General features: G+C 42.3%; 1 protein-coding gene across 6 annotated transcripts in view; it reads left to right on the forward strand.

The window, feature by feature from the left end:
- Positions 1 to 19,118, forward strand: part of Ubap1 (ubiquitin associated protein 1) — a 75,761-nt gene that overhangs the window by 34,927 nt on the left and 21,716 nt on the right. For 3 of the 6 annotated variants that reach the window (XM_090330121.1, XM_090330125.1, XM_090330126.1), the window contains exons 1-2: positions 209 to 381; positions 11,993 to 12,033. In XM_090330121.1, coding sequence (XP_090186247.1) covers positions 12,000 to 12,033 — 34 coding nt within the window. In that variant the 5' untranslated portion in view covers positions 209 to 381; positions 11,993 to 11,999. Of the gene's footprint in view, positions 1 to 208; positions 382 to 651; positions 790 to 11,990; positions 12,034 to 19,118 lie in introns of those variants that run through there. The other 3 variants (XM_090330123.1, XM_090330122.1, XM_090330124.1) reach the window with 2 other exon arrangements.

Consider the following 19,118-nt stretch of genomic DNA (forward strand, 5'->3'; position numbering starts at 1 on the left):
AGTTAGGATTACAGGTGGGAGCCAGGGCCCCCCGGCTGGGTTCCCGTTTTAATGGCAATGTTGTAGCTGCTCAGCTGTCGGAGAGGAATTAGTTACATCACCATCAGCTCCTCCCATTGGTTCCGACGGGTGGGGCGCAGCGTCTTGACGTCAGACGCCCAAGGGGGCGGGGCGGAGAAGAGAAGGAGGAGGGAAGTAGGACCTCAACATGGCGGCCGTAGTACTGGCGGTGGCTACGGTGACGGCCTGGCCCGGGGCTGGTGGAATTGGAAAAGTGGGCGTTCGCTCTCCCTAGGGGCTTCTGGAGCTCAGCGAGGACAGAGCCTCGGAGGCCGTCCGGCGCCAGTATCTTTCAGCTTTGGAGACGGCAGCGGCGCTTCGGTGAGGGGGCCTCTCTGGGGCGGGAGGGGGAAGAGGGGCGGAGTTGGGGAAGGGGCCGGTACCTGGTTGCCCACGGGAAGGCAGTAGGGGTGGGAGGAAAAGGGCTCGAGGCCCCCCGGGATGGAAGGAAGCCGGGAGGTGGGGGGGAGAAAGGGGCCTGAGCGACTTGGGGAGCATTGTGGGAAAAGGGTCAGCACGACGGGACGGAGTTCAAGGGGCGGAGGGCACTGGGGAGGAGGGATGGGGGGGAAAGATGAGTTCGACTTAAGAGAAGTACGAGCGCTGTCAGACGCCCGGCGCCGGGGGCACCTATCCCGTGGGAGTCCGGAGACGTCGGTGGAACTAGAGGGTGTCAGAGGAGGTCCGCCGCCCAGGGCTCTGTCATGAAGCTCAGCGCTGGGAATGAGGGTGAGCTTGAGTTCTCCAGGAGGCAGTGAGGTGAGGGAGAAAGGCTGGGGAATAGACCCGGGTCGGGTGAGTTCTGTTTGGGGCTCTCTTTGGGCTCTGTCAAAGACTTTCTCTCGGTCTGGATGTATTTCCTTTTTTTTTTTTTTTGGTTTGCTTCCTGGGTGGAGGCTTGTCTGGACTGCCCACCTGAGCCTCAGAAACAGCCCCAAATCTTTCTTGAGAAGTCACTTACTGATCATTTATTTTGTTTTGTCAGTGATCTCTGACCAGTGTGTTGTTGGCACATTATTTCCAGACTACATAAACACAGATTTTTATGTTAAACTAGAATATAAAAATTTGAGACATTTGAGACACTTTTGGTTCCCCCAGGAGGGGGTGTTGCAAAACCAGATTTGGTAATTTGCTGATTAAATATATTATGTTCTGATCTCACAGACTGGTAGTATTTTTATCTTTTTATTCATTTCTTAGTGTTTGAGAATTTGGATACATACGATGGGCGCTTCTTGTTGAATATTGTCAGATTTGGTGGTGGGAAAAATAAGGCATTTATTTTTTATTTATTTATTTTTTGCCAGTCCTGGGTTGAGCTCAGGGTCTGAGCACTGTCCTTGGACTTTCTCAAAGCTAGAGCTCTACCACTTGAGCCTCAGCACCACTTCCGGCTTTTTTCTATGTATGTGGTACCAAGGAATCGAACCTGGGTCTTCATGCATGCTAGGCAAGCACTTTAACCATTAGGCCAGACTCCCGGCCATGGCATTTAGTTTTTAGTGATAGTGCTTTCTAGTTAACAACCCAGTTTTTGATTAGTATGGTAGCATATAGTATTTATATACTGTTATAGCAAAGAATATGAAATATACAAAACTTAAGAGATGCACATTGTGCGTATTAACTGGGAGTTTTTTTGTTCATTGTCCATCCTGCTAATTTTAATTTCCTTTTGTTCATTTAGAAAATGCCTACTGTGTGTTCCATTGAGTTATTATAATTATGGAAATAGGGAAATTAATGTCTCTCTATCGTCACACAGCAGATAACTTTTAACTTTTCAATGTAAAAAGTGTTAAGTTTGAAATGAAGGCAGAGGAAGAAAAAGTATGTGAATATACAAAACTTAAGTGGTGGTGTGGCTCAAAGTAGTATAGAGCTAGCCTTGAGCAAAAAAAGTTTAGGGACAGTGCCCAGGCTCTGAGTTCAAGCCCGAGGATTCGCATGCACGCTACACACATACACACACACACACCCACCCCACAATCCCAGAAACACCCCCTCCCTTTTCCCTTTCATCTTTTTTTTTTTTCTTTTGCCAGTCCTGGGCTTGAGCTCAGGGCCTGAGCACTGTCCTTGGACTTTCTCAAGGCTAGAGCTCTACCACTTGAGCCTCAGCACCACTCCGGCTTTTTTTTTTGTATGTATGTGATACCGAGGAATCAAACCCGGGCCTTTATGCATGCTAGGCAAGCACTCTACCACTAGGCCAAACTCCCGGCCCCTCTTTTTTTCTTTTTTTTGGTAGGTCATGGGGCTTGAACTCAGGACCAGGGTTTTTTTTTTTACTCAAGGCTAGGGCTCTATGAGCCACAGTTTCACTTTTGGTTTTCTAGTGGTTAATTGTAAGTCTCACAGATTTTCCTGCCTGGACTGGTTTTGAACAATGATCCTCAGATTTCAGCCTTCTGAGTAGTTAGGATTACAGGCATGAGAGACCACTGCCCTGAACCTTTATTCTTTTAGTATTTAAGATTTCCTACCTTATCATGGCATATTTTATGTATGTATCTGATTTTTCAATTTTATTTTGAAGAAGACTGACAATCTTAGAGTAGATTTGTACACAGATGTCATCATTGGTTGCTATTGCACAGATCTTTGGTTGGCGAATGTCTCTTTATCATGTGTGTCTTTTATCCTCTCCTCCCCCCACTCCCCATTGTGTAATTTTGTGCTTGAACTCTGGGCCTGGGCTCTATTCTTGAGCTCTCTTGCTCAAGACTATTGCTCTGCCACTTTGAGCCACAGAGCTACTTCTGGTTTTCTGGTCGTTAATTGGAGATGTGTCTTTCAGACTTTCCTGCCTGGGGTTGGCTTTGAGCTGGGATCCTCAGATCTCAGCTTCCTGAGTAGCTAGGATTACAGGCATGAGCCACCAACACATGGCTCCAATCCTATTGCATATGCTGTTTAAAACGAGGAACACTGGGGTTTAATTTTGTGACTGAATTTTAAAAATACTTTCATAGCATTATAATCAAAACTCCTGTTTTGACTTCTGTTATATTGTTAAATACGTTGCGATTATTCAATTGTAGGTCATTTAATCATAATCTTCCCCACCGAAAGGCAGAAACATAAACATTACTGTTCATTCATCATTAAAGTCAAATGGTTATAGCTTTTTTTTAGTTCTTTTCAACAAATAATTGTATATAACATTGAATAAGCTTTTTGTCACACCCTAGCCTCTAACTTATAATCTTCGTGCCTTATTTTCCTGAGTGCTGTGTTAAACTATCTTTGTCTTAGAATAAAAAATACCATTAGGGAGTTGGTGGTGTGGGTCAGTTGGTTGAGTACCATCCAATGAGCAAAAGCATCAAGTATCAAGTTCAGTATCCAACCTGAAAAAGAAAAGATACCTTCAGGTGAAAAGAAGCTTAGAACACTTCTGGGTTTTATTTCTTATACAGTATATAAATTTCTGCTCTATACTGCAAAAATAAGTAAAAATACTTGATTTTTGTCAATTGTGGGGCTTGAACTCTGGGCCTGAGTGCTGTCCCAGAGCTCTTAAGCTCAAGGCTACTACTGCTCTGCCACTTTGAGCCACAGCACCACTTCCAGTTTTCTGCTCCTAATTGGAGATAAGAGTCTCATAGACTTTAGGGCCCAAGCTGACTCTGAACCTCGATCCTTAGATCTCAACCTCCTGAGTAGCTAGAATTATGGGTGTGAGCCACCAGCACCTGGCCAGCCTTTAAAAAATTTTATGTTAGGGCTGGGGGTATAGCTCATAGTACAGCACTTGGTAGCATACAGTGGGCCCTGGGTTGAATTGCTAGCTCCTGAAAAAGGTGAATGGAACAGATTTATTAAAAGTATTAACACTGGTTGTACTAGAAAGTCAGGAATATTAACCACTACCTTTTGTGTGTGTGCGCGTGTGCGTGTGTCATGGGGCTTGAGTTCTGGGCTGGGGGATGTCTGAGCTCTTCAGCTCAAGGCTAGTCCTCTACCACGTGAGTCACAGCACCACTTCTGGTTTTCTGGTGGTTAATTGGAGATAAGAGACTCACAGGACTTTAATGTGGTGCCCCGTCTGGCTGCGAACCGTGATCCTCAGATCTCAGCCTCCTGAGTAGTAGGATTACAGGTGTGAGCCACACATGCCCGGCAATTGTTCCGATTTCTATGAAGTATAAGTTACTGCTTTCTAAATAATGACATTTGAGCTGGGCGAGGTGGCTCATATGTGTAACCCTGGCTACTCAGGAGGCTGAGATCTGAGGATCTAGGTTTAAAGCTAACCCGACCAATTAACTTCTAGAAAACGGGAAGTGGGGCTTGGCTCAAGGGTAGAGTGGTAGTCTTGAGCTGAAAACCTCAGGGACAGCGCCCAGGCCGAGTTCAAGCCCGATGACCCACCAAAAAAAAAAAAAAAAAAAGACATTTGAAACAGCTTGTTTTCAACAAAGTAAGAATGAAACTAGGATGAAAATTACTTATTGAAAAAAAATTGGAGTGGGGGGTGTTGGTCTTGGGGCTTGAACTCTGGGCTTGGGTGCTGTCCCTGAGCTCTTCAGCTCCAGGCTACTGCCATACCCCTTCATTTACAGCACCACTTCTGGTTTTCTGATGGTTAATTGGAGATGAGTCTCATGGACTTTAGTGTCCAGGCTGGTTTTGAACCATGATCCTCAGATCTCAGCCTCCTGAGTAACTAGGATTATAGGCATGAGACACCGTGCTCAGCTTGTCAGTTCTTATTCTTACCAAGCATTTCCAGTGTTTGAGTCATTGGATCCTGGTAAATGTAAATCATGTGGTTACTGAGTCAAGAGCCAGCAATGTCTATTTGCTTGCTCTACTTCCTCCCCAACACTTGATATTATGAGCCTTCCCTCCCACCAAATTTGGCAAATTTAAAATGGTATTTGGTATTTTCTTTAGTATTTCCTGAAGCTGAGCATATTTTCCTCTGTTTATTGACAGTGTGTACTTTGGTGAAAATGTGTGTTCATTTTTTGTTTAGCTTTATTTGAATTGTCTAAATTAGAATACATTTATAGCATGAGGAGGGTTTCATGGTGATATTTTCATATTTCCCTTTGAAAAAATTCACCTAAGAATTGTTTGTAGAATTTTGACATCAGTTTGTATTTTATAGATTGAAACTAGCTTCTTTCAGCTTATGATTTTTGTTTTAATCTCTTTATGTGCTTTGGTTTGATAAGCTCCTATTTATAATCTTTCGTTTTTAGTTTTTAATAACTTGAGATTTTTATATATTATGTTTTAGAAGTTTTTTGCTTCTAGGCATAATTTTTCATGTTCCACCTTCCTCCCTTTTCCTCTTCCTCTCCTCCCTCCTTTCTTTTAAACACCCCTCCATCCAGGGGATAGGTGATGGGTAGTGGCTATGGTCGTGTGTGTGTGTGTGTGTGTGTGTGTGTATGTGTGTGTGTGTGTGTGTGTGTGTGCGCGCGCGTGCGCGCGCGTGTATGTGTGTATGTGTTAGGGATTGAACCCAGGGCTTTTAGCATACTTAGTAAACACTCTGCCATTGATCTATATCATCCATCTGTATGCTCTTCTAACATTGAGCAGTATTTTTATTTATAATGTGGTATTCCCAAATCTGCTATTTTTTTAGTTATAAAATGGGAGTGTTTTTGTGTAGTACTAGGGCTTGGATTCAGGGCCTCCTGCTCTTTCTTGGCAGTTTTTGCTCAAAGTTGGCATTCTGTCACTTGAGCCATACCACTTCTGGCTTTTTGCTGGATAATTAAGATAAGCATCTCACTTATTTATCTACTTTCTTTGGCTGTGAACATTGGGCCTCAAATCACAGCCTCCTAAGCATCTAGGTTTACAGGCATGAGCCACTAGCACCTGGTTTAACATCCTAAATTGTTGTTATTATTATGTTATTATTGTTGTTGTTGTTGTTGGTTGTGAGGCAGGAACTCTGGGCCTGGGCTCTGTCCCTGAGCTCATCAGCTCAAGACTAGTGCTCTACTACTTGAAGCCACAGCACCACTTAGTTTTCTGGTGGTTAATTGGAGATAAGAGTCTCATGTCTTTGGGTGCTGTCCCTGAGCTCTTCAGCTTTAGGCTACTACCCTACCCTTGAGCCAAGCCCCACTTCCCATTTTCTAGAGGTTAATTCGAGATAAGAGTCTCAGGTTCTTTTGTGCCAGGGCTGGTTTTGAACCTTGATCCTCAGATCTCAGTCTCTAGAGTATCTAGGATTATAGGAGTGAGCCACCAGTGCCCCTCTTTAGTTATAATTTTTAACTGTTGACAATTCCTCCCAACTTCTTTCCTGTGCTGGGATTTGAACTCAAGGCCTCATGCTTGCTAGGCAAGTATTCTACCATTTGAGCTGCTCCCCTCAAGGTCATGTATCATTTCTTTATGGTGTAAACATTCAAAATCCCTTCTATTATTTTTTTTTCTGACCAGTCCTGGGATTTGAGCTCAGTACTTGGGCTCTGTCTCTGAACTTCTTTTACTCAAGGCTAGTAGTACTCTACAACTTGAGCCCCAGTGCCAAATCCAGCTTTTTCAGTTTTTGTGGTACTAAGGAATCAAACCCAGGGTTTCATGCATACTAGGCAAGTGCTCTATCACTAAGCCACATTTCCAGCCTTCCTTTTAGTTTATTGAATATAATATACTTGTGTTTCTTTTTTCTTTTGATGATGATAATGATGACGATGATGACGATTACGATTACTGATACTGGGGCTTGAATTCATGGCCTGGGTACTGACTTAGCTTTTTACTCTGGTTAGCATTCTACCATTTGAGCCATAATTCCATTTTTCTTATGTGTAAAGACTTGGAGCTTTACCTTTGATGGTGCATGCCTCCCCCCGCTTTATGATCATTTCTCCTTGTATTGGTTTCTGTGCATTTGTGGAAACGAAATGAATACTTCCAGTTGTCTTTTTTTTGGTAGGTGCTAGAGTTTAAATTTAGGGGTTTGTTAGACAGGCACGCTATCTACTATTAAGCCATGCTTTTAGGTGTACCTCTTTAGTCTTTAGAGATTCATTTTGCTAGGTTAGTAACTTTCACAGTTATCTGAGCTTGGGTTCTAGATTGCTTAGTTATTAGTATCTGTGGGTAGGTAGTGTTAGCTGTTGGAATCTGGTTGAGCCCAATGTCATCTGTACTTTGAGGTTGGGTGGAGTGTCTGGCAGGATTCTAAGTGAGGTAGGTCTACTTGATTGGGCTTCATACTCAGGCAGGACGACTGACTGACTGCTTTCTGTGATTAGGAGAATGAAGGCTGGCTCTACAATCTTGTGGGCTACATATTGTGTCTTGTGTGTGAGTGGAGTCAGTGGCTGCAGTTTCTGCCTGGGTGGGCTGCTGGCAATCTTCACATTGGGTGATTTTTTTTTTTTTTTTGCTAGCTACCTGTTCTGGTGGGTTTGAACTGTGTGAATGGGTGGGGTTATTGATTATATTCTGTGATCTGATATGATGACATGTCATCAAGTTGTAAATTTTGGAGGATTTTTTATTTTCCAATTAGTGATGCTCAAATGGTAAAGTCTATCTAAATACCCAAATCCAAAGAAGTCAGAAATCTGAAACACAGATGATCCTGAGAATTTCCAGGACTATCCAACCTATACTGTAATCCCTCTCGCTTTTTGTTTTTTGCCAGTCCTGGGCTTGAGCTGAGGGCCTTGGCACTGTCCTTTGACTTTCTCAAGGCTAGACCTCTACCATTTGAGTCTCAGCACTATTTCCGTTTGTTTTTTTTTTTCTATGTATGTGGTACCGAGGAATAGAACCCGGTCTTCATTCATGCTAGGCAGGCCGAACTCCTGGCCTCTGTGATCCATTTGTTGAAACTAAGCAATATTGCTATCTTAGTACTAAAACTCTAGACTTGGATTTTCTCCCCCCCCTCCTCTTTCTTTTGTGGGTCATGGGGCTTGAACTCTTTGCCTGAGTGCTGTCCCTGAGCTCTTCAACTCAAGGTTACCACCCTACCCTTCAGCCAAGCCCCACTTCCTATTTTTTGTTTTTGTTTTTCTTTTTTTTTTTTCTAGAGGTTAATTGGAGATAAGAGTCTCGGGTCCTTTGGTGCTCAGACTGGCTTTGAACCTTGATCCTTATATCTCAGCCTCCTGAGTAGCTAGGATAACAGGCATGAGCCACTGTACCTGGTATCCTTCTTTTTTTTTTTTTTGCCAGTCCTGGGCTTGAGCTCAGGGCCTGAGCACTGTCCTTGGACTTTCTCAAGGCTAGAGCTCTACCACTTGAGCTTCAGCACCACTTCCGGCTTTTTTCTATAATGTGGTACCAAGGAATGGAACCCGGGTCTTCGTGCATGCTAGGCAAGCACTTTAACCACTAGGCCAAATTCCCGGCCCTTCCTTCTTTTTTTTAATTAAAAGATTTTATTAACACTCATTTTTTAATATCATATTTCAGATGTCAGGTTTAACAAACAAATATTCAAACATGGAATCTCTATATGCAATTACTGGCACATAAATTTAAAACCAAGCCGGGCGTGTTGGCTCATGCCTGTAATCCTCTCAAGAGGCTGAGCTCTGAGGATCAAGGTTCAAAGCCAGCCCAAGCACAAAAGGACTTGAGACTCTTATCTCCAATTAACCTCTAGAAAACAGGAAGTGGGACTTGGCTCAAGGGTAGGGTGGTAGCCTTGAGCTGAAGAGCTTGGGGACATCACCCAGGCCGAGTTCAAGCCACATGACTCCCCCCTACCAACACAAAATAAGAATAAAATTAAAATTAAGCTGAGAGTTTGTATGTCATAGATACATATCGATCTATATAATATATATTATGTCTATAGAGTATATATCCCATCATAGATTTTTTTTGTCTGTGTAGTTATATTTATATCAACAAGTTCATGTCAATGACCTTGAGTATCTGAGTATTGAGTCATCTCTCTTGTACTGTTTGGATCTACATATATTTTATCTTTTCTGGTGGCTATATAAAATTCGATTGTATATATGTACCACATTTTTTGTACCCATTCATCTGTAGTAGGGCATTAGGGTTGTTTCAATTGCTTGGCTATTGTGAATAGTGCAGCGATGGACATGGCTGTGTAGGTGTCCTTATTATGTCCTGGTTATGAGGTACAGGGTAGATGCCCTGGAGTGGTATGGCTGGATTGTAGGGAAGGTCTACTTTTAATTTTTTGAGGAACCTCCAAACTGCCTTCCAAAGTGGTTGTACTTGTTTATATTCCTACCAGTAGAGCAATAAGGTTCCTCTTTTTCCACATCCCTGCTAGCATTTGTCTTTGTCTGAGATCAGAATATTGGCTATTCTGATTGGGGTAAGGTGGTATATTAGGGTTGTTTTTATTTACATTTCTTTTATGAACATGGATGATGAGCATTTTCTCATGTTTCTTTGTCATTTTAACCTTTTCTTTTGATAGGTCCCTCTGTAGTTCCCTTTCCCATTTAGTTGGGGTTGGCGGGGTCGTTTCTTGAGTTCCCTGTAGATATTGGATGTTAAGCATTTGTCTGATGTATTATTAGTAAATATCTTTTCCCAGTTGGCTGGCTGTCTTTCTATTTTAGTAACTGTGTCTTTGTGTAGAAACTTCATTTTTCGGTAGTCCCATTTCTTGAGTCTCTGTCTATGAGTTCCAGTGTTTGTCCGACTCTCCTGTAGCAGTTTCAGAGTTTCAGGTCCTAAGACCATTCTTAAAACTATTTCAGGAGGTTTCATTACTCTGTTTTCTTACATGCAAATAAACTGCTTTACCCTTATTCATCTTCCTTCACTTCTTGGTTTAGCACCTCTCCCCGCCCCCTCCCCCCCCATTGGTGCCTGTCTCCTGCCAGTCTGTTTTATTTTCCTGTCATTTAAAATCAATTTTAGTGTACATTAATTGCACCAAAGGTTTCACTATGGTATTTCAGGCTTGCATATATTACATTTTTCTCAGAATAACCCTCTGTTGTTTTCTCTGCAACAACTTTTTTTTTTTTTTTGCCAGTCCTGGGCTTGAGCTCAGGGCCTGAGCACTGTCCTTGGATTTTCTCAAGGCTAGAGCTCTGTCACTTGAGCCTGAGCACCACTTCCAGCTTTTTTCTATGTATGTGGTACCGAGGAGTTGAAGCCGGGTCTTCGTGCATGCTAGGCAAGCACTCTACCACTAGGCCAAACTCCTGGCCCTGCAACAACTTTTGTTGAGGTTCGTTAAGCAATTTTGTGTATGTGTGTGTATGTATGCGCAGCCAGTCCTAGGGCTTAGACTCAGGGCCTGAGCACTGTCCTTGGGCTTTTCTCAAGGCTAGCACTCTACCACTTGAGCCACAGTACTTCTGGCTTTTTCTTTTTTTTGTGGGTCATAGGCGCTATCCCTGAGCTCTTCAGCTCAAGGCTGCAGTCCTACCCTAGAGCCAAGCCCCACTTCCCTTTTCTAGAGGTTAATTGGAAGTAAGAATCTCAGGTCCTTTTTGTGCCTGTGGTGGCTTTGAACCTGGATCCTCAGATCTCAGCCTGCTGAGTAGCTAGGATTACAGGTGTGAGCCACTGTGCCTGGCCACTTCTGGCTTTTTCTGTGTATCTGATACCTGGGTCTTTGTGCATGTTAGGCAAGCACTCTACCAGTAGGCCATGCTCTCAGCCCCCCATTATGCTATTTTTGTGCATCATTGCATTGTATTTCAAAATTATTTACCCTCTTTCTTTTTCCCTCTTGCTTTCCCCTCCTCCTCCTGTATACTCACATAGTAAGAGTCATGTTCTTTGTATGTATACAAATGTATATATATAAAATGTGTTTATAGGTAAATACGTTTATATTAATATTAATGTCTATGAATATGCGTGTTATTTAGGTATAAGTTCTACATATGGGCAAAAACATATTTAGCTTTTTTGGGGGGGGAGGTCGTGGGGCTTGAACTCTGAGCCTGGGCTCTGTCTCAAGGTGTGGCCACTGCCCTTGAGCTCTTTTGCTCTAGGCTAGATCTCTACCATTTGAGCCAGAGCCCCATTTCTCATTTAAGACCTTTTTTTTTTCCCCCCCAATTCTGGTGTTTGAGCTCAGGGCCTGGGCACTGTCCTTGGGCTTTCTCAAAGCTAGGATTCTACTGCTTGAACCACAGTGCCACTTCTAGCTTTTTCTGTGTATATGGTACTGAGGAACTGAACCCAGGTTTTCATGCATGCTAGCCAGCACTCTGCCACTAGGCTACACTCCTGGTCCATGATTTAATACATTTGTAAAAAATAAATTAAAAACCAAAACAACCAACCTTATTTTCAACCAGGCACTGGTGGCTCATACCTACAATTCTGCCTTCTTAGAGGGCTAAGATAAAAGGATTGTGCTTTAAAGCCATCTGGGGTTCAAAGCCAGCCTGAGCAGAAAAGTCCATGTGACTTTTTTTTTTTTTTTTCTGGTTGTAGGACTTGAACTTTGGGCCTCAGTGTTGTCCCTGAGGATTTCTACTTTAGGCTACCACCCTACCCCTTAAGCCACAGTACCACTTACAGCTTTCTGTTCGTTAGTTGGAGTCTCCTGGTCTTTAGTGCCTGGGCTAGTTTTGAACTGCAATCCTTAGATCTCAGCCTCCTGAGTAGCTAGGATTACAGATGTGAACCATGGTGCACAGCCCATGTGACTTTTTATGTAATTAACCCTCTTTTGTCTCTCCAAAAAGTGAAACAAAAGAAACATCAACTCAGAAGTAGAGGTTTGGCTCACATGGAGAACCAGCCTTGAGCCTGAGAGAAAGCACTGGTCCTGAGTCCAAGCCACAGTACCAGCAACCAGAAAAAGCCATCTCATTTCTTTCTCCCTCTGTTTTCTTTTTAAAGACTTTGGAAACAGAAAGGAAGGACAGTATTGAAACTTTAGTCTTCAGTTTTATTTTGTGTCATCTCTATTTTCTTATTTGTTTTTAGTCCTTCATGGTATGTGCTTAAGAAATATTTCCTTGTTTTTCAGGTTCTAAATGGCTTCTAAGAAGTTGGGTGCAGATTTTCATGGTAAGTGGACTACTGAATATCATAGCTTATAAGTTATGATTTTATCAGAGTTTGAAATCACTTACCATAGTTTTAAGTGTCCTGCTTTGTCCTTTTTATATGAATAGCTTCAAGTAAAACTGTACAACATGTAGCATATACATTGAGAACATTTGATATGTTTAAAGTTTTTTTGTTTTTTTGTTTTTGAATAGGTCATGGGGCTTCAACTTTGGGCCTGGGCGCTGTGAGCTCTTCAGCTCAAGGCTATCGCCCTACCCTCTTGTGCCATACCCCACTTCTCCTTTTCTAGTGATTAATTGGAGATAAGAGTCTCATAGACTTCAGTGCTCAAGCTGGCTTTGAACCTTGGTTCTCAGATCTCAGCCTCCTGAGTACCTCCTGAGTAGCTAGGATTACAGGCGTCAGCCATCACGCTCAGTTTTTTGTTTTTTGTTTTTTTGGTGGTGGGACTTAAACTCTGTGCCTGGGCATAGCCCCTGAGTTCTTCAGCTCAATACTACCACCCTGCCCCTTGAGCCACAGCACCACTTCCAGTTTTTTAGTGATTAATTGGAGAAGAGTCTCAGGGACTTTAGTGCCCAGGCTTGCTTTGAACTTCAGTCCTCAGATCTCAGCCTCCTGAGTAGCTAGGATTATAAGTGTGAGCCACCACACCTGGCTGATTTTTTTTTTTTTAAAGAGCCTGAGATCTTAAAAAGAAAAAAAAATTGAGCCAGGTGTGGTAGCTCACACCTGCAATCCTAACTACTCAGGAGGCTTAGATTTGAGGATCAAGGTTCAAAGCCAGCCCTGGCACAAAGGACCTGAGGCTCTTCTCTCCAATTAATCACTAAAAAACTGGAAGTGGTGCTGTGGCTCAAGGGTAGGATGGTAACCTTGAGCTGAAGAGCTCAGGGACAATACCCAGATCCAGGGGTTGGGAAGTAGCCTTGAGCTGAAGAGCTCAGGGACAGCGCCCAGACCAAGTTCAAGCCCCATGAATGGCCACGGGGAAAAAAAATAGAAAAAAAAATGAATCATGTCACTGAAAGAATGATTTACTGGACTGTCCAGCTTGTGTGAGTGTTTTTCTGAACTACAAAGGATACTTTATGGTATCATCCAGCTGAGTTAGAGTGGTACAATACTCATTATGGCTTTTTCATATATATATATATATATATATTTTAATAACTTTTGAAGTTTTGAATTGCCATTACATGTATACACCTACATGTGTATAACTTACATACACTTTGTTAAATCTTTTTGGAGTTAAGTCTTTCTGACTAGAATTGGTATTCTACAGGTCAGGCAGTATATGTTTCAGGTAAGCTATCTCCTGTTTGAGGATCATAGAGTTGTTTCACAGAATCAAGTGATGGTTGAAATGAGAACATCTTAAGTTGTCTCTAGGGCTGTTTTGTCCTTTTTTTCTTTCCTTTCTCTCTCTCTCTCTTTCTCTTTTCTTGTAGTGCTGGGAGTTAAACTCAGGCCTCATGTATGGTGAGAAAATATTTTACCATTGATCTTCATCTCTGAGCCTGCTCTGAGCCCATTCATTTTTCAAGGGAAAAAGAGAACTCTACCAAGATAGAGGAAAGGCCTAGGGAGAAAACAGCAGAACTAAAAGTCATACGTATCCTATTTCAAAAGATACACTTTCTAATTTTGGAAACTTTCTTTTCTTTCCCTTTCAATTCCCACTGCCCTTTTCCCTGGAAACTTTTTTTTTTTTTTGCCACTGTTAGAGCTTGAACTCAGGGTCTGGACACTTTTTGTTTTTTACAGTGATCCCTAACCCATTGCAGTAACGGGAGTTATGTTCTAGGGGTCCCAAAAAGATGAAAATCCTCAAAGGAGCAGCATTAAATAGTGGATTCACTTATTGCTACTTGCTGGATTTTCACCTATCACCTTCTCTGGAATATAGCTCCTGTGATAGGTGAGGGATCACTATTTATGGTTTTCTTTTCTTTTCTTTTTGTTTTTTTTTTGGGCCAGTCCTGGAGTTTGACTCAGGGCCTGGGCATTGTCCCTGGCCACTGTGCCTGTGGCTAGTGCTCTGCCACTTGAGCTACATCGCCACTTCCAGCTTTTTCTGTGTATGTGGTACGGAGGAATCGAACCTTAGTCTTTGTGCATGTTAGGCAGGCACTCTACCACTAAGCCCTGGTTTTTTTTTTTTTTTTTTTTTGTGGGTTATGAACTTGGCCTGGGAGCTGTCCCTGAGCTCTTCAGCTTAAGGCCACTGCCCTACCCTTGAGCTGTGCCCTACCCTTGAGCTAAATTGGAGATGAGTCTCAGGTCCTTTCGTGCCCAGGCTGGCTTTTGAATCTTGATCCTCAGATCTCAGCCTGCTGAATAGCTAGGATTACAGGGATGAGTCACCTCACGAACCTTGTTTTCTTTTCTTTCTTTCTTTCTGTCTGTCTGTCTGTCTGTCTGTCTGTCTGTCTGTCTTCCTCCTCCTCCTCCTCCTCCTCCTCCTCCTCCTCCTTCTTCTCTTCTTCTTTTTAATGTGCAATACAGTGAAAGCCTGATATAGTGAAGGCTGCTATAAGTGAGGGACAATTGTAATTGGAGATAAGGGCTTTTCTGTCCTGAGTCTTTGTTTTGTTTTGTTTTATTAATATTAGAAGCTGATAATGATCAATGATCAGTCATTCATGTATTTATTTTGCCAGTCCTGAATTGAGCTCAGGGATATTGTACTTGAGCTTTCTCAAGGCTAGCATTCTACCACTTGAGCTACAGCACACTTCCTGCTTTTTTTGTGTATGTGGTACCAGGGAATCAAACCTTTTATGTATGCTAGGCAAGCACTCTACCTCCAGACCACACTCCTGACTGCATTAAGTGTTTTTGAGCCAAGACCAAGATCCTCAGATCTCAGCCTTTTTAGTAGCTAGGATTACAGGCATGAGTCACTGGTGCCCCGGTTTAGTTTCTTCTCTTTTTTTAAAAACAATTCAAGGGAGGTTTGTTTTTTTTTTTTTGTCACCGGGCTTTAACTCTGAGTGCTGTTCCTGAGCTCTTTAGCTCAAGCCTGGTGCTCTACCACTTGAGCCACAGTGCCACTTTGTTTTTCTGGTGGTTTAATATGAGATAAGAGTCTCATGGACTTGTGTCTGGGCTGGCTTTAAACTGCAGTGCTCAGATCTCATCCACCTGAGCAGCTAGGATTGCAGGCATGAGACACTAGTCCCATTGGGAGTTTAATTTTAATATGTCCATTTATGCATGCAATCAATTTATCATCAGTTCCCCACTCACTTTGTCCCTCCTCCTTTTCTTCCTCCTCTCCATTTCTCAGACTAATCTTGGCAAGTTTTATTGTTTTATTTTCTCACACATACGTAATGTACTTTGGCTATATTTACCTTCCTTAATTCACTGTCTTCCTCCCAATAGTACTTGTACTCCAGACAGTATGTTTCAGTGTCCTGACCATTTTTATTAAAGTACACGTTAATTATTCAGGTGCCACTGACCCCCCCCTCGCTCTCTCTCTGTCGCTCTCTCTCTCTCTCTCTCTCACACACACACACACACACACACACACACACTAATCTTGTATATGTTTATGTAAATATTTATCTTTTAAACCTAGCATCCACATTTGAGAGAAAACATCTGATCTTTGTCCTAAACCCAGCTTATTTCATTTGATATTATTGTCTCCAGATCCATACATTACCCTGAAACAACATAGTTTTATTTTTCTTCATGGCTGAATTGTGTATATATACATATAACAATTGTCTTTTTTTATGAAAAAAAAGAATTAAATGACAAGTTTAACAAACAAGTGTTCAAGGAGGGACTCTCTATTTGCAATCACTGGGACTTAGTATTTAGAACTTAATCAAAATTAGGCTAAGGGTTTGTATGTCATAGAAACATATTAATTTAAGAAATAAAACATGTCTATAGAGTCATAGGTTTTTATGTCTATATAGTTATGTTTATATTTCCCTTACCATGTCCATAGCTTTGGGCATGCAGTTATTGAGTCCTCGCTCTTGTACTCTTTGGATTTAATAGCCACATATTAGGGATACCATGTGCCTTTTGTTCCTTAGGTCTTGACTTGTCTCACTCAACATGATTCGCTCTAGGTTCATCCATTTCCCTGCGAATGCCATTATTTTATCTTGTTTGTTGGCTATGTAGAATTCCATTGTGTATATATACCACATTTTCTGTATCCATTCATCTGCAGTAGGGCATCTGCATTGTTTCCATCGCCTGGCTACTGTGAATAGTGCAGAGATGAACATAGCTGAGCAGGTGTCCTTGTAATATCTTGGGTTATGATGTTCAGGATAGATGCCTAGGAGTGGTATGGCGGGATCGTAGGGAAGGTCTATTTTCAGTTCTTTAAGAAACCTCCACACTGCTTTCCAGAGTGGCAGAACTAACAATTGTCTTTTTAAAAAGTTTTAGCAGGGCTGGGAGTTTGGCCTAGTGGTAGAGTGCTTGCCTCCCATGCACAAAGACGCAGGTTTGATTCCTCAGTACCACATACATAGAAAAAATAAAAATAAAAAGCCAGAAGTGGTGCAGAGGGTCAAGTGGTAGAGCTTTAGCCTTGAGAAAACCCAAGGACAGAGCTCAGGCCCTGAGCCCAAGCCTAGGACTGGCAGAAAAAAAAAAAAAAAGCTTTAGCAAGGTTTTGTTTTAGTATAAAACAAGCTAAAATAGGGAGAAATACAAGAAAAAAAGAGGGCCGGGAGTTTGGCCTAATGGTAGAGTGCTTGCCTACCATGCACGAAGACCGGGTTCAATTCCTCGGTACCCCACATACATAGCAAAAAGCTGGAAGTGGTGCTGAGGCTCAAGTGGTAGAGCTCTAGCCTTGAGAAAGTCCAAGGACAGGGTTCATGCCCTGAGCTCAAGCCCAGGACTGGCAAAAAGAAAAAAAGAAACATACTGTTTTCCTCATTCAGGAAATGAGAGTTATGACTCAAAATAACAGTTCTTACCTCTAGTTTTTATACTTTATTTGTGTGTGTTTGTATGTGTGAATATGCTCACATTTGCATGTGTATGCTGGTACTGAGCTCAGAGCCTTGGGCTTTCTCTTGGCTTTTTTTGGTGAAGGCAGTACTCTGCCATATGAGCCACACCTCCACTTTCAGATTTCTGGTGATCAGTTGGAGATTAACCACCGTGGCTGGCTTTTAAACTACAATTCTCAGATTTCAGTTTTGTGAGTAGCTAGGATCACATGTGTGAGCCACAAGTGCCCAGTTAGTTGTGTTTTTTTTTTTGTTTTTTTTTTTTGTTTTTTTTTTGTGGGTCACGGAGCTTGAACTTGGCCTGTGTGCTGTCCCTGAGCTTTTCACCTCAAGGGTACCACCCTACCCTTGAGCCAAGCCCCACTACCCATTTTCTAGAGGTTAATTGGAGATGAGTCTCAAGTCCTTTTGTGTCCGGGCTGGCTTTGAATCTAGGTCCTCAGATCTCATCCTCTTGAGTAGCTAGGATTACAGGTGTGAGCCACCGTTCCCAGTTAGTTTTTATGCTTTCTGAGATGGTCATATGATCTAGCAACTCTTAATCATTAGACACTTATATAACACGTTTCCCTATCCATTCATTACTTTCCATAGCTCAGCTGTTGGGCATGGTGCTCCAGTGAACATGGGCGTACAAGTTCCTCTATTATATGTGCTAATTTATGTGTGTTGAACCTGGAATGAAACCAACTTAATCATGGTCATGGTTTTGGATCTTTTTTTTTTTTTTTTTCCTGGCCTTGAGCTCAGGGCACTATCATTGGTCTTTCTCAAGGCTAGCGCTCTACCACTTGAGTCACAGTACCACTTCTGGCATTTTCTATGTCTGGAATCAAACCCAGGGCTTTGTGCATGTTAGGCCAGCACTCTACCACTAGGCCAAACTCCTGGCCTAAGTGTTCAAAATAATTGGTTTATGAACTTCTTGGCTTCACTTGTATTTGTTGTGGTATCCCCCCCTTTTATTTATTTGGACCATTTCCCTTCCCTTTTTTTCTCTTTTTTTGGTCATTCATGGGACTTGAACTTTGAGCCTGGGCATTGTCTCTGATCTTTCCAGCTCAAGGCTACTGGCCCTACCTCTTGAGCTACAGTGCTACTTCTGGCTTTTTCTGTGTGTGTGGTACAGATGAATCAAATCTAGGGTTTCATCTATGCTAGGCAAGCAGTCTACCACCAGGCTACATTCCCAGCCTTTTTTTTTTTTTTTTTTTGGCAGTTGTGGGGGCTTGAATTCAGGACCTGGGCACTGTCCCTGAGATTTTTTTGAATAATGCTCTACCACTTTGAGCCACCGGTCCACTTCCAGTGTTCAGGTGGCTAATTGGACTCCCCTCCCCTCTTTCTTCCATTGTGGGTCTTGAACTCTGGGCCTGGATGCTGACCCTGAACTCTTTAGCTCAAGGACTGAGCCACAGTGCCACTTCCAGTTTTCTAGTGGTTAATTGGAGATAAGAGTTTCACGTTCTTTAGTTCCTGGGCTGGCGATCCTCAGATCTTAGCCTCCTGAGTAGCTAGGATTACTGGCCTGAGCCGCTGTGCCCAGCTTTCCTTCCTTATTTCTTAAAAGACCATTTAAATAAGTTATTTATTTATTTATTTATTTATGTATTTATTTATTTATTTTTGCCAGTCCTGGGCTTGAGTCCAGGGCCTGAGCACTGTTCTTGTTTTTTTTTTCTCAAGACTAGAGCTCTACCACTTGAATCACAGCACCACTTCTGGCTTTTTTCTATGTTAGGCAAGCACTCTACCACTAGGCCAAACTCCTGGCCCCTTAATAAGTTATTTTTATACATATATACAATACTTACTTTCATATGTATTCACCCTCTCCATTCACCCTGCACTATTCTACTGTTATCTATCCCCCAACAGAATCTATTTTACTCTTATTAGTATATACAAATTGTATCAAGCGATTTCATCACTATTTTTTGCACACAAATACTTTTTTTTTTTTGGCCAGTCCTGGGCCTTGAACTCAGGGCCTGAGCACTGTCCTTGGGCTTTCTGAAGGCTAGAGCACTATCACTTGAGCCACAGCCACCACTTCCAGTTCTTTCTATGTAGGTGTTA

This window comes from Megascapheus bottae, chromosome 3 (assembly GCF_031878675.1).
Source record: "Megascapheus bottae isolate mThoBot1 chromosome 3, mThoBot2.hap1, whole genome shotgun sequence".
Classification (NCBI taxonomy): domain Eukaryota; kingdom Metazoa; phylum Chordata; class Mammalia; order Rodentia; family Geomyidae; genus Megascapheus; species Megascapheus bottae.